The following is a 14,297-nucleotide window of genomic DNA, read 5'->3' on the forward strand; positions in this document are numbered from 1 at the left end:
TGAAGCTAGTGTCAGATATTTCTATATTCGATGTCAATCTTTTTGTTAACACCGCATTGTCCCACGAAGTCGTTAAATACAGGGATTAATCAACCTAAACCGCACATCAGTGCTCAATGAACAACAAATTTAATTACAGTCGGTTTCAAGCTTATTTGCGGCTTTTTAATTTAACAGCTTTTGCATTCTAATTGAAAATGAAAAAAATATAACAGAAAAGCCGTGTGGACGAATTGCTTACATCTAGTTTTTATTTGACATGGCATGAGTAACACCCAATCAATAAATATAATTTTTAGGATGTGTAGTTTAAGTTTATACTTTATCCAAGTATTGTTTAAATTAAAAAACTAAAATTATTAATTTTGAAAAATTACATTAAATACATACAATAAATTAATACTTTCCTATTTCTTGCATAACTTGGAGTAAAAATCTTCGAGAAATTCCTTCAATATTAACTTGAACTTTTCACCATGTTTTGCCAACTCCAATTTAGTTTCACCACCCTCATTATCCAGCATTTCATCCGCCTCCCTTAGGACTTCGAGGTAGTGCAGCCAAGCGGACTCCAATCCCATCACCCTCTGATACGTTTTCTCGGTTAGTTGAACCTGATATTTGTGCAGGAGCACAAAGAGTTCCAACATGGGTGTAAAGGCGGATTGCTTCACTGGAACTTCTTTGAGGAGTTGCTCGAAAAGCTGTTTGGCAGCCACGGTTTCACGGATTGTACGAGGAACCTTCATCACATTTCTCTCATTGCGTCGCATATATCGGTAGGTTGCTACAAGAGACATAAAATAAATAGTGATATATATTTAAATATATTCTGTAAAACTTACCCCTCATCAAATTGCTGGCATAATCCAGCAACATTTTAATATTGAGAGCCTGCCACTTTTCGATCCAATCTAGGATAGTGCTCTTCAGGGCATTCTGATTGATCAGTATGAAGTACACGTTTGTAATGGCGTCCTCGAAGATGACATCATCGGCCAAAGCACTATAGTGTTCGATTCCCCCTTCAAAGACCCCAGCTGTTCGTGAACTGGACATCAGTCGCTGCCGGAATCCCTCCTCAGTAGTCTCCCAAAGGACACGATTTCGATTCCATACCGATTCATACTTGTCGATTTCCTCTCGCTGGATGGCGATCTCCGCTTGAATTGATCTCATCAACTCTGAGCATTCCTGATCCTCACGAAAAACGCTAGCGAATCCCTGACGCTGCTGCTTCTTCGGCAGCTTTAGTTTGTAGCCCAGACGCGGAAACTGATCCAACATGCTGCGTATACTGTCTACGATCCCGTTTATCATGTCTTCAATCGCATTCATGTCGGGAGTGAAGACAATTCGACCATCTTTCACGTCCGATTCGATGACTATTATGGGAGCGGATGCCATATCCTCATCGCAGTGCAGGGCCTCGTACAGTTTGCTCAAGGATCCGCGGGCACTGGTCATTAGCGAACTGGCTAGCATGTCGTCCATATCGTTCACATAGGCTATCCACTCTTTCGACATCTGGTTTAAATGGGAACAAAATCGGAATACAAATGAAAACATTAATTTTGGATCGCCACACTTATCGTTTAGAGCTATAAAATTAAAATTATATTGCTTAAATGTGGCTGATTCAAGAAACTATATATAATAGTTTCCAGAATTGTTTTTGCTACTTATTATACATTTTGGTTTTTGAAAAAGCTAATTCATATGCCGTCATGCAATTTTCTGTGGAATAGATTCTCCAAATAAATTCAGCTAGTAACAAGAGAGAACGTTATAGTCGGGTTGGTGTCCCGACTATCTAATACCCGTCACTCAGCTAAAGGAAGTGCGAACGCGGGTTGGTGTCCCGACTAATAATCGTAACTCAGCTAAAGGGAGTGCGAGGGAGATAGATATATAAATTTTAATTGCGTATAACTTTTTAATGAATGTTCCGATTTGAAAAATATCTTCTACATTTCGATAGGTATAAATATACACAAAAAAATTGCATTTTTACTTTTCGGAAATCTTTAAAGATGTTGGCGCATGACCCATTTTAAAATCGTTAGTGGGCGATTGTGGGCGTTAGAGGGGGAGTGGCGCTCGGCTAAAATAAACTTGCGCTGCGTAGGAAGCCAAAGAATATGTGTGGGAAATCTCAACCTTCTAGCTTTTGTAGTTTCTGAGACCTCAGCGTTCATACAGACAGACAGACGGACAGACAGACGGACAGACGGACATGGCTAGATCGACTCGGCTGGTGATCCTGATCAAGAATATATATAGTTTATAGGGTCGGAAACGCTTCCTTCTACCTGTTACATACTTTTGCACGAATCTAATATACCCTTTTACTCTACGAGTAACGGGTATAAAAACATCATACAAATTTAAATAAATTCTCCAACGCCTTACCTCATCGTCCACCGACTGGAACTGCCGACTAAAGGCCGACAAGAGCTCCACGATGTTGCCGTAGTAGCTCCTCAGGATGTCGCCCGAGGAATTCAGCCTAGTGGACAACTGCTGCTGGAACACCGACATATCCACGGAGCCAGAAAATGCAAAGTGCAGCAGGCAGGTGTCGCAGATCTTCCCACAGCTCCTGGCCACGCCCCGATTTGCACGCTTGAATATGTGCACTAGTTCCTGGAACTCCGCGATGAACTCTTTGCCGTCCTCGAAGAACTCCTCATTAAATTCCGAGCCATAGGCGATCTTGAAGATGCCAGGAGCCAGTTGGCGATCACAGGCTTGAATCAGCGGTCGAAATAGTTTCCTTTCCCGCTCGCTGAGAACGGTTAAAATGCGATTATGGCTGAGGGCCAGTTGAATTATTCCATTATACAGGGATCCTATAACATCGTATCTTTCGTAAAGTTTCTTCAAAGTGTTGGGGACGGCAAAGCCCATTCTTTCAAAGTGCTGGGCCTGCTCACAAAGCTCCAGAACAGACGGATCGATATTGCACTCCAGAAGGCCCTTGAACTTTTTACTTCGAACAATCAGATAGCGATCCAAACGCTGGGAGAGTTCCCCGGAAAAGCCGCAGCACTTGGCCACCCAATCCTCGTAGGCCTGTCGGATTTCCTTTTGAAACTCGTGACGCAGTGAATCGAATTTGGCCAGAGCTGGAGAGGATTCCTCTACGGCAGGCAGCCACTCGGCATTTTTCAGGCGATCCCTTAGCCAAGTCAGGCGTTCCAGATTGATGCGATAGCCCAGGGCAATGGACAAATGATGGGACAACCATGACTCCTGTCTTCGCTCCTCGAGCAGTTTCCGCGATGTAGCGTCCATTTCCCGGGAGAACATCCTCCACACTCCGCTGGTTTCCTTGAGGTACGTCTTCCTTAGAGTTCCTCGCTGACGGTAGGAGTAGAAGAGCATGGCCTGCAGAGCCTCCAGGGTCTCCTCCACATTGGACACCTGCTGGAACACATTGAAGATCAGCCGCTGGACCGTCTCCTCCAGCTTCCGCATGCTGCGACGAAAGTCGCCCACATCCGTGTACCAATCCGAGCGATGTACATTTAGTATATAAGCCTGCGAGCTGTCCTGCAGCTTCTTCAAGGTGTCCAGAAACTGCTGCTCCACATTCTCGGCAATCTTCTCCAGCTCCTCGCCACTGGAGCCGCCGAAAGCCGGTTTGGGTATGCTCCCGTTTTCATCCAAGCGACCAAACACAATCATGGATTCACAAATGTCAATCACATCATTTAGTCGCTCCACAAAGGCGTCGATATGGTTGAAGATTAGACCCTCGTCCAGCTCCCAGGGTTGTTGGCTCTGCCTTTGGTCCAATTGTTTGGATATTTTACCATAGATTCCCTTGTAGGCCAGACAGCAATCAATGGCGATGTTGGATATCTTGATACCAAAGCGCGGCTTTCCGGAGAGAATCTCCTCGACTTTTGTTTGCTGCGTGCAGAATCTGTTTAGGGAAAAATATGCAATAAAATTTATTCTAAATTTATATTTATTGATTACCTTATAATCTGGTTGCTCAAATTCCGGAACAATCCAGCAATTAGCCTATTTGTATTATAGTAATCCGAGTTCAGCCATATAAAACGTATTAGGTGGATAATGCGTGGTAGAAGCTTCGTCAGATCCGCCGGACCTGTGGCCACATCGATTTTAGAGCAGGGTTCGATCAGTAAGTGAAGAAACTTAATGTTGGACAGGGCTTTAGTAAGCTCCACCTTAGCCCTCTCTATAAGTCCTTCCATCTGGGGGGAGTGGACGGAATGGGAGTTGTGCAATAGCAATAGCACCTTTTGGACATCTGATTGAGCCAATTGGTCGTTGATTCCTTGAAGAACTTCATCTGGGGAGATAGAAATAATTGGGATTTTAGGAAAGAACTATCTTACAGCCAAAAAAAAATCGATATAAAACGTAGATCGATTTCACATTATTTAAGATCAATTTTAATTTGATATGTGGCCAGGTAAATTTAACCTGGTCGAAAAAAATATTTCATGTAAAAACGATATGGGTTTTGCATGACCTGAAATTTACATGGCCATATCGATTTTACGGGAACATGCTTTTTCTTGGGTATAACCTTTATTTACCCCTTCCAACTCACATCGATACTCCCAAAACTCAAACTCATCCCGCACGGTGACCAGATCATGGGGAACCGTCAACGTATCATCGCCCAGCAAAGTGCGGATCTGCGTAGTCCAATACAAGGCGATCCCCTCCAAACTCCTGACCAACTGCCTGTCGACGGGTCCTGCCGACAGTTCCTTGATGACAAACGGCACATATAGCACGGCCACGCCAGAGATTTGATGGTGCATTCCGGTGAGGAAGGCCAGGAACCTATCCATGCTGGAACAGAAGCGATTCCTCACAGTGCCATTCCAATCCAGATAGTTCCGGAAGAAGGGGACATACAGGCGATCCAGTAGCTCCATCAAACAGCCATCCACATCGCTCGTCAAGGTGCCAAAGTTGATCTCATCGTGGAAGCCCTCCACGCTGAAGATCTCGTTGGGTTCCCGGCGAAAGTAGCTCAGATCCGAGACACAAGTGGACGGGAGGCCCAGACAGGCGGATAGTGAATCTCTGTCGTAGTAAATGGCCAGCAGGGGCTCGTGCACCTCCAGCAGCCAACGCCGGATGATGTCCAGAGCGCCCTCGTGCCAGTCCCTGTGATCCAAACAGCTCAGCACGCACATCCGCTGTATGTAGCCCACCAGGTGATGCAGTTCCTCGTCGCTGTAGGAAGGTTTTGGGGTCTCCGGACGCAGCTCTTCCTGGCGCGGTTCCACGCTGCGCTCTGGGATTTAAATTCAGGAATTTAGGGGTTATAGAACGGAAATAGCGGCACCCACTCACCTTCATCATCGGTTAAATCGGAGTCAGTGAGATGCTCATCTTCTACAGCGCTGGAGGAGGCCATTTTACGGCGTTTTCACAGACCAAAATCGGAAAGAGACTTGGTAAATAAAAGAATCCATGGCAACCAAAAACCGGTTAAACAGTTACCATTAGTATTTACAAACACTACAATACTAATTTATGTTGCAATTGATAAGATAGATATAAAATTACATCATTTTATAGAAATTAAATTGTTGGTAATGATATTTTAAATTTAAAATAATTTCAAATGTTAACGGATAATAGGCAGTGTTGGAAATCGTATTTTTAAATGTCATTAATTACAGGGGAATACCCCTACTAATGGGCAATTTCCGCCTAACCAACTCTGGTCACATCAAATTTAAACGCAAATTTTAAAACGCTTTGTCGAAACTTTTTAACCCAGATAAAATGGATGTGGCTGCGGAAATCGAGAGGTTGGTGGACCAGGGCAAATACCTGATGCCCGACATCCACATCTCGCAGAGCGACTTGGCCCATCCCACCGAGCCCATTGTCACCAACATCATGGTGCACTATCTGCGATGCTTCGGATTCCGCGTCGAACCGCCTTACAAAGTGGGCTCTGAACTGGCGCACGCATCGCGGGAAGCGCGCGTCTTCCTCATCCGAGTGTGCCGCCAAGTGGAGCGCATCATCCAGATCTGCTTTCCCAACAAGACGTACTCTTATGTGGACATCATAAAGCCAGGTGAGCAGCATCCTTACTTCCTTCCTTACTCAAGTACCAGTAATAATAGCTACTCCTCTCCCACAGCTGTCAAAAAGACCCTGACCATTCTGGGCTACCTCTTCAACTATCTGTCCTACTACAAACTGTTCAAGAAGAGCGTGCTGCCACCCGTGGAGGAGGCCATCAAGCTGAAGGATTCGCTAACGGCCGAGCTGAAAGCCAAGAGCCAGAACTTGGAGCAGCGCAGGCTGAAGGCGAAGGAGTGCGAGCTGGCCATCGGCCAGCTGAAGAAGGACCTGCACCAGTCCCAGGCACAGCTCCTGCCGCTGAAAAAGTCCTGCAGCGAGCAGAGCAACGCCCTGGAGCTCATCGAGCAGCTGCAGTCGGAGCTGGACAAGCGAATCACCCACTGGGAGCAGCTGGTCGTGAAGGACAGCCAAGTGATCGAGCTGCAGAAGTAAGTGATGCTGTGGGGAAGCCTTGAGTTCTGATGATAATGCTCTCTATTGCAGCAAAATCAAGAGCGCCAATTCCCACGTCGAGAGCTGCAAAGCGGAGCTGGCCAACAAGGAGCTGGTGACCAACGAACATCGCCAGATTATCGAGGCCAGCCAGCAGATAGTCACGGCCCTGGAGAAGGCCAAGGCTGTGCTGCCGCTCAGCCAGGTGGAGGCCTACAAGGAGAGCTCCAAGCAGCTGGAGGCGATGGAGAAGCAGCTGGCCACCGGGCAGGCCAATTACCAGAAGAGGCGCCAGGATGCGGAGGCCATGAGGCAGGAACTCGCCCGGGGCGCCCAGCAGTACGAGGCCAGGAGGCAGATGAACGATGCGGAGCATGACAAGCTGCAGAAGGCACTCGAAAAGCTGAAGGTCGAAGGCGAAGAGCGCCTGAACCGGATAAAGCTGCTCGAGGACAACATCAGCGAACTGGAGCAGGAGAATCTAGGCAAGGAGCAGCTCCATGCCATTCTGAGTGAGCAGCTCGCCGAGGTTCTCGGCGACAATTGGCAGTCGACTTCCACTTAATATACTGATTTTATTCTATATAAACTGCAAAACAGCTCAGCTCGTTTTTATGGTTAGGATCGAACAATTGGGGCCGCCGCCGCCGCCGGTTTACGTCTCCATCTTCTTGCTCTCCAGATGCGCCTTCAGCTGCTGGCTGAAGTCGTCCTCCACGTTGTCGTCGTCCCAGTTGTCCTCCCACACGTTCAGCTCCTCCTCGTCGTCGCCAACGCGGAAATCTGCGTTGGAATTGCGAAAAAATCAGAGAAACGCCCGATTCATTAATTACGGGACGTACCTTCGGCGGGAAACTCCTCGAACTCATCGTCCTCCTCGAGCAGACCCAGGTCCTCGCCCTTGTTGTTGGTCTCCTCCTTCTCTTTCTCCTTTTCCTTGTCGGGTGCAGACATTTTCTGTTTTTAAATTAACCAAAAGACGACGAAACAATGTTTTTAACTATATTTTTTTTTGTTGCCAAATGATGCCAAGTCACTTTTAGAGAGACCAGGGGGCAGGAAAATGGTTAGACCGTCGGCAGAAATATACCAATTTCATTTTTAAAATATACCGACAGGCTTCCGAACGGTCACGCTGATCGGTATTGAAACGGACTAACGCCACTTTTTCACAAAAGTTCTTGCGCAAGGTCAGATTTCTAACAAAGTTGTTGCACGGTCCTTGGCGGGAAATACTTAACTTTCAAAAACGATCTAAATTACTTTGGCATTTAATACAGCAGCCTTCAATTTTTCCCAGAGTGCTCGCAAGCGTTGCCACCCAATTGTTCACTTTGAATGTTAACGGTTAACTGGTGAATTCTAGGAGGGTGGATCGGCTAAGTTAGCGAGTACACCCTCCCTCCAAATTCGTGTCAGTATATATAAGAAAAATACCAGAAAATTATCAAAAATTGACGAACGGTCCTACGCGATTGCAAGGAGGGTGTATTCGCTAACTTAGCCGATGCATGCTCCTGTCATTCGCGTAGAACGTAGTGTTTAAAGTGGGCGCGTGTATAATCGATAACAGGCATTTTCAAATAAGTGAATTCTTTGACTAATATACGAAATTTACCACCGACTCGATGCGGCTTGCCTTTGTTTTCGGTAAGTAATTTTTTTTAAAAAGTACTTGCATATTTGTACAATGCACATTTCGCGAAGCGTGAAAGCTCATCGGCTGATCGAAGGTCTATATGGGCACTTCCAAAATGTCGCTCGGGACATTTGCACACCTTTAAAGTGGAAAAAAAATTTTAAAATAATGGATTTTAATTTTAATTATGGGCTTTACTTTTCACCAGGGACCGAAAATAATGATTATTTTTTTTTAAGTAAAAAATAAAAATCACCATTTAATGATTATTTTGTAAGCGAAAAAAATATCGCTCAGAAATAATGATTAATTTGTGAGCGATATATTTCGCTCAAAAATATCACTCAAAGTGGGATTGCATCCGTCCTACGCGAAATTTTACAAAGATTTAAACGTGCTCTTGCAAGTAGAACCACGAAGCACATATTCCGTTAAACAAAAAAAATAAATTTTCTATGTATAAACCGCTTAAAAAAAACAAAAAAACTTTTTGTATAAAAACACTTTCTGTGGGATTCGAACTCGTGCTTACAGCTCGGTGGACCAACACACTAGCACCCAGCCCACATGTCGGGTTGGATCTAAGTGGAATAGTTGTCAAGTCGTTTTACTAATAAATAAATGACATAAAGTTTTAAGGTTGATACAACTTTTTGTATTTAAGCATACCTCTTGTCAACTAAAAACCGCGTTTTAAAAAGTTTATACAAAGAAATCACCATCTTTTATTAACTCGATGTGTGCTTCGTGGTTCTACCTACAAGCTGAAATTTAAAAGTTTGTAAAATTCCGTACAGAACGGCTGCAATCGCACTTTGAGTGATATTTTTAAGCGAAATAATATCGCTCACATAATAATCATTATTTCTGAGCGATATTTTTTTCGCTTACAAAATAATCATTAAATGAAGATTTTAATTTTTTCACTTATAATGATTACGGTCCCTGCTTTTCACTCTTCCCAAGCTCTATTTTTTGTGAAAATCTTGATTTTGTACCACTTTTAGTTTTTAAGATATCGGTAAGAAACTGCCGTATTCGCTCGGGACAAAAATTGAAGTGGATTTCGGGGAAGTTCATACAACACCAGAAATTAGCGAATTCTGATGGAATATTTAAATGCGATTTTTTTTTAATGTTTTTCAAACATGTCGCTGTGAAATGCTTTTGGTTTTACTTAAAAAATTCTTGCCGTTTTTTTTTTATGCAGTTTTAACAACATTCGCTCGGGACATGTCGCTCGGGACATTTTTTCCGACTGTTTTGTAAAGCGGATTTCTTTACCTCTATGTCTCAATTGCTGGATGTTTTGCTTTTAACTTAATAGTTTAGTATGTGAATGAAGCATTCAGTACAGAAAAATGTCACATATTAGCATTCCTATAGGATAAATTAACAACAGAAGACAGGTCCAAAAAATAACAAAAAAATAGACAAAAACTGATTTTTGCATATATTGGTGGGGTTTGTCAGAAAAATAATCAAACTATACTCCAAATTTTTAGTTTAGCTCAGGATCCAACTAATTAGAAACTAATATGGCGGCAAAATCATGTGGAAATATGTTTTTTTCAAGTTTCATGTTTTTTGGCTTGGTGGACCTTTTGGTGGAAGTGCCCATATTTTATAGTTCCCATTCAATAATGTTTAACATTTAATGTTTTTCAAGATATTTTCTTATATTTCGTTGTTTTTTATTTTCTTTATTTATACTATTCTAGTCCCCATTTTTATTATAAATACTAAAATATTTGTTTAAATTTAAAAATTGATTGTTTTTAGTATCCAAGCCATGTAACTTGAAATATTTGTAAGGATGGTCAAACCGTTTCTTTCAAAGCTGGCTATACCATGAAGAAAGAATTTATTGTACGACCCGAGTTCTTCAGTTTTGCCAAATACTTCTGAGATAAACTCTCCATTTAAACATAATTGGGTTTCTTCCAGTTCCTTTCCAATTATTCTGCCGCAATTCAAATTATCAATGACAGAAAAATTCTTTTGTATTTGGGGATTATTTTTAGAAAAATCCCAAGAGCGGAGAATGGCAGTAAGCGACGTTGGTGGCTCTACAAACTTTTGAGTATTTGGTCGTAAGCAGATAGGTGCCAGAAATTCTTAAAAAACAAATTAACAAAAAAAAAGGGGTTATGACGAGAAAACATCGGTCAATAGAAAATACTTACCAGAATACGGAACATCTTCATTGAGTTTGATCAAAGCTATATTATTTGTGATCAACGGGTACCTTCTAAAATCGGGATGCTTGTATACTGCTTCAACGGAAAAGATCCTACCGCCGAGCGATTGAACTTTACTGAACCACAAAAATGGGGAAAGAAGTAAAATAAAATATAAAAATATAATAATAAATTTGCTCTTACACTTTTTCGGCCTCCGCTGGTAAATCCTTGGCAACAGTAACAACGAATCCTAGAAAACGTTAAATTTTTTTACTGAGATTTATTTTTCCATTATAAATACTCACGGTTTGTTATAAGTGCGCCTTTATAGTAGCGAGGAAGTATATGCACTTTCCACGGCTGCCGGATAGATCCAGATGTGCGCCAAATGTTGCTGCAGTCGTCATCCAGCAATTGGTTCTTGTTTTCAGTTTTGGCCAGCACAGTATCGTTAATCCATTTTTTGAAGCCATAAACATTCGTGTAATAGGCATAAGAATTGCAATGTTTGGAACCTCTGCTCGTGATTCCAAACTGCGTGGTTATCGGTTCTCTCCGGTATGTGATATTGGCCGCAATTGGACCACCCGAATCACCATAGCAGGTGTCACCCAAATTGGCGCGAGCGCAGATTTCCTTTTCGGGATCTGACCCCCGACAAATTCTCGAATCGACTCGGAAAAGAGCGATGGTCTGAAGGACTCTGCTTGTAGATGCTTTCTCCGTTTGACCCCATCCATAGGCCCTGAAAACCTTAGTTGACAAATGGTTTATCTCGTCATCCATAACAATGCAGATTGATCGGATATTAGCTGAAGCCAGAGAAAGATTGTTATAAATGAAATAAAATTAGTTTCAAGAGAGTCAAAAATTAATACAAAACCAGGAAGAACGCTATAGTCGAGTATATCGACTATCAGATACTCGTTCCTCAGCTAGAAATACTCAGTTTGAGAACTCCATTTTATTTGATTAATTCTCTCTGTGCATGAATCACACTGACTTAAAAATGTAGATTAAAAACTTTTGAATCATTTTGTGATAACTTTTCGATTCAAAAATGCCTCGTACATGCCAGCCTAACATTTCCTATATATGTATAAGTCTTTTTCTTTTTGCCAACTTACTTTTGTAGTCCACTTTCTTCTCCAATTTTAAGAGAGCTATATCAGACTTTTGTCTAACTCGGCTATATTCCGGATGCTGTATTGCCTTAATCACATTAATTTCTTCGCTTTGTGTGCAATTTGGCGGATGACAGTACGTTTCATACTGCCCCAATATAACGGATCTAAGATACAATAATTCTTACATTGGGGATAAACTCTATCTGGGGGTTACTTACAAATGATCAGTTTCGTCAAAACAATGCGCGGCTGTCAGGACAAACCCTGCAAAAAGAACGATTGAATAAATGATTGGGTGAAAATTTAAAAAAAGAGAGTACGAACATGGATGAATCAGCGTTCCTCCGCACATAAATGTGTTGTTAACTTTTAATTGTGCCATCCAAGGAGTGGTTCCTGGCTGAGCATCTTTTCCATAACGTATCCTCGGGGCAGGGGGGGCCACACAATCTTCATCCAGGAGCTGTGCCATTCCATCCTTGCAGGACACCAGCACGAAAATAGCTAACAGAATCGCGAATGACTTCATTCTCATCGTGAAGGTCCGAAACTAAACACCCAAACCAACAATGCTTCACACGAAAGCCCCATGCGCGTCTTATCAAATTCGGCTCACATTAAGCCTCTCCAAATTTAAATATATATATAATTTTTTATGACTATTCTGGGGAATCCACATTAATTAGTCAAAATGTTTTAAATGAGAGCTTCCTGGAAATTTATAAAATATTTGGGTGTTAAATTATTAGATGGTAAAATATCTGTAGTAGAGATGTACCTAAAATTTGTATCTTTTAAAGTTTTTTTGACTTTTAAGAAATAATGTAGAAACTGTCTGAACCTAACTTATATAGAATATCTCAAAAACTCTAGTAGTGGCAAAGTCTAAAATAATTTGTTTCATATTTTTTATAACGACCCGACGATAAACTGAGCTGAGGAAAACAGGGTTTCGAGAAAAACACATTAAAAATAATTAAATATATCTACTTCACAAGGAAGGTGGGTGCCCTCATCCTCGTATAAGTTCCAAAATAGCTTGAATTTCTTCGTGAAACTTTCATGACACATTCTTAAAGAGTTATTCTACCAATTTAAATAATACAAAAAATGGATTTTTTTCTTTATGTATCTCCCTATTTAAGTGAGGGTATCTACGCCCCTAATTCCCTAGGATATTGGCATTTTAAGTCTTTCACATAAACAGTTTACAATTAAATAACTCTTTAAACTTTTTTTAAGGCATTATATGGCACACTTTTTAAGCTTTGGTTTAAATTAATTTCCAAATTTGTGTTTGCACAATATAGTTTTTATATTATATATGCATTAAATTATTGGGCTGGGCTTTTTATTCCTAATAAAATAAATGACAGCTATTGCAAAAGTAATGGAAGGGCCTAAGAGTGTTTGCAATCTTAATTTGCAATTTCCTAATGACGAAATGCGTTTCGCACCTTTTTTAAATGGCACCTCAGCTTATTGTTTTGGCTTAATTTAAATTACCTGTTTGACTAATGCACGGTCTCAGCCACGGGCGACAACAATAATAACGAGACTCTCAACTCATTATGCATTGTTTATTGCCACTCAAAGCAGCTCTCCTTCCTCTTTTCCGCATTTTCTGAGCACTGCAGCATTTCTTTTAATGCACATGTAACAATAGGAAAACTCCACTCCTCCATTACTCCACCCACCCATCTATGGTGCCACACTCTTTTGCTATTCTCAGAAACAGGTTGACTATCCTACATTTTACTTAAAATACTGTCGTATTTTTATAAATAATCTTAATAAAGTAAGTAAGAAAGTAAAGTAATATTTAATATTTTCAGAACCAAATTTTGAAATTATTTTGCAGACCCAGATTATTGTTCCGATTTCCCAAATTATATTTCCAAAACTATATTTCCGAAAACTATGATGCAAAGCAAACTGTTAGACATATTTATATATATTTTCGAATAGCGATATATAGTTAAATACTTAACGAGTATTTGAAACGTTTTTAAATCACTTTGTCCACATATTCAACAATTTGTCTATATTTCTGGCTTCTTCTAGATTCTACCACCTTAATTACTCAATGAATGCATTACTCTTCTATAGAAAGGGGAGAATTTCCCAATAACTTTCCCTCCAATCCCTCAGATGCCTTTATATAATGAATTTATATTGGTACACGTAGGTGGTGGATGGCAAGTAAAGTAAAGGCACTTCATTATGCACATTAGGATACAAGTTCTTTTGGCACAGGCGAGGTGGTATCTTAACTTAATTTAACCAACTAGGGAACAGCGTGGGATTTCGTGGGCGGGGCTTGCGTGTGTGCTGCTAATGGCCTTAATAAAAAATGCAACATTTTGATTTAATTTAATTGAAATTCACGCCACTCGAGCAACTCCATTAGGCAGAAACGTGTCCGACGTCAAGGATGCAGATGATGGCAGCGTCGAGGAAATCAAATTACCCAAAGGCAGTGGCTCGAACGTGGGCGGAGGGGGGCTGGCATGCTGCGGGGGGCGGGGCTGTGGGCGTGGGTTGTAGCAGCTCAAATAAATATTGTCAAAACACTTGTCAAATGGCTAAACAATTGGGCTGGGACGTGGACAGGGCACAACGCACTCTTCTTGTATAAAATTTGGCAGGGGTTTTCCAATTGATAATACACTCGAAGAAAAATACCAAAAGTTAAAATTTATACATTTTGAAAGCCAATTTTCATTATTTTAATTTTTTTATTTTGTGAAAAAAAAACAATTTAAAAAGTATCAAAAAAATGTTAATTATTTTTGTAATATTCATTAGTCAAAGACA

The 14,297-nt window shown here is 41.3% G+C and overlaps 4 protein-coding genes across 4 annotated transcripts; 1 reads left to right on the plus strand and 3 right to left on the minus strand.

The window, feature by feature from the left end:
• Window positions 1-333: 333 nt before the first annotated feature.
• Window positions 334-5,422, minus strand: LOC108062436 (uncharacterized). The gene is made up of 6 exons (XM_017149095.3): window positions 5,350-5,422; window positions 4,592-5,290; window positions 3,988-4,327; window positions 2,413-3,931; window positions 846-1,527; window positions 334-787 (listed from the first exon to the last, which is right to left on the minus strand). Exons 1-6 carry the CDS (start codon window positions 5,411-5,413, stop codon window positions 408-410), a joined length of 3,684 nt encoding a protein of 1,227 aa, XP_017004584.2. The 5' UTR covers window positions 5,414-5,422; the 3' UTR covers window positions 334-407.
• A 288-nt stretch (window positions 5,423-5,710) lies between these two features.
• Nuf2 lies at window positions 5,711-7,132 on the plus strand. The gene is made up of 3 exons (XM_017149090.3): window positions 5,711-6,088; window positions 6,155-6,527; window positions 6,583-7,132. The coding sequence occupies exons 1-3, from the start codon at window positions 5,788-5,790 to the stop codon at window positions 7,094-7,096; spliced, it is 1,188 nt and encodes a 395-aa protein (XP_017004579.2). The 5' UTR covers window positions 5,711-5,787; the 3' UTR covers window positions 7,097-7,132.
• On the minus strand, window positions 7,087-7,594 carry Sem1 (Suppressor of exocyst mutations 1). The gene is made up of 2 exons (XM_017149091.3): window positions 7,374-7,594; window positions 7,087-7,314 (listed from the first exon to the last, which is right to left on the minus strand). Exons 1-2 carry the CDS (start codon window positions 7,483-7,485, stop codon window positions 7,187-7,189), a joined length of 240 nt encoding a protein of 79 aa, XP_017004580.1. The 5' UTR covers window positions 7,486-7,594; the 3' UTR covers window positions 7,087-7,186.
• Window positions 7,595-9,931: 2,337 nt separating this feature from the next.
• On the minus strand, window positions 9,932-13,352 carry LOC108062429 (chymotrypsinogen B-like). The gene is made up of 8 exons (XM_070214548.1): window positions 12,987-13,352; window positions 11,805-12,191; window positions 11,699-11,744; window positions 11,481-11,644; window positions 10,659-11,165; window positions 10,555-10,603; window positions 10,357-10,487; window positions 9,932-10,287 (listed from the first exon to the last, which is right to left on the minus strand). Exons 2-8 carry the CDS (start codon window positions 12,013-12,015, stop codon window positions 9,932-9,934), a joined length of 1,464 nt encoding a protein of 487 aa, XP_070070649.1. The 5' UTR covers window positions 12,016-12,191; window positions 12,987-13,352.
• Window positions 13,353-14,297: the final 945 nt, after the last annotated feature.

The sequence above is a fragment of the Drosophila takahashii genome, chromosome 2L (assembly GCF_030179915.1).
Source record: "Drosophila takahashii strain IR98-3 E-12201 chromosome 2L, DtakHiC1v2, whole genome shotgun sequence".
Classification (NCBI taxonomy): domain Eukaryota; kingdom Metazoa; phylum Arthropoda; class Insecta; order Diptera; family Drosophilidae; genus Drosophila; species Drosophila takahashii.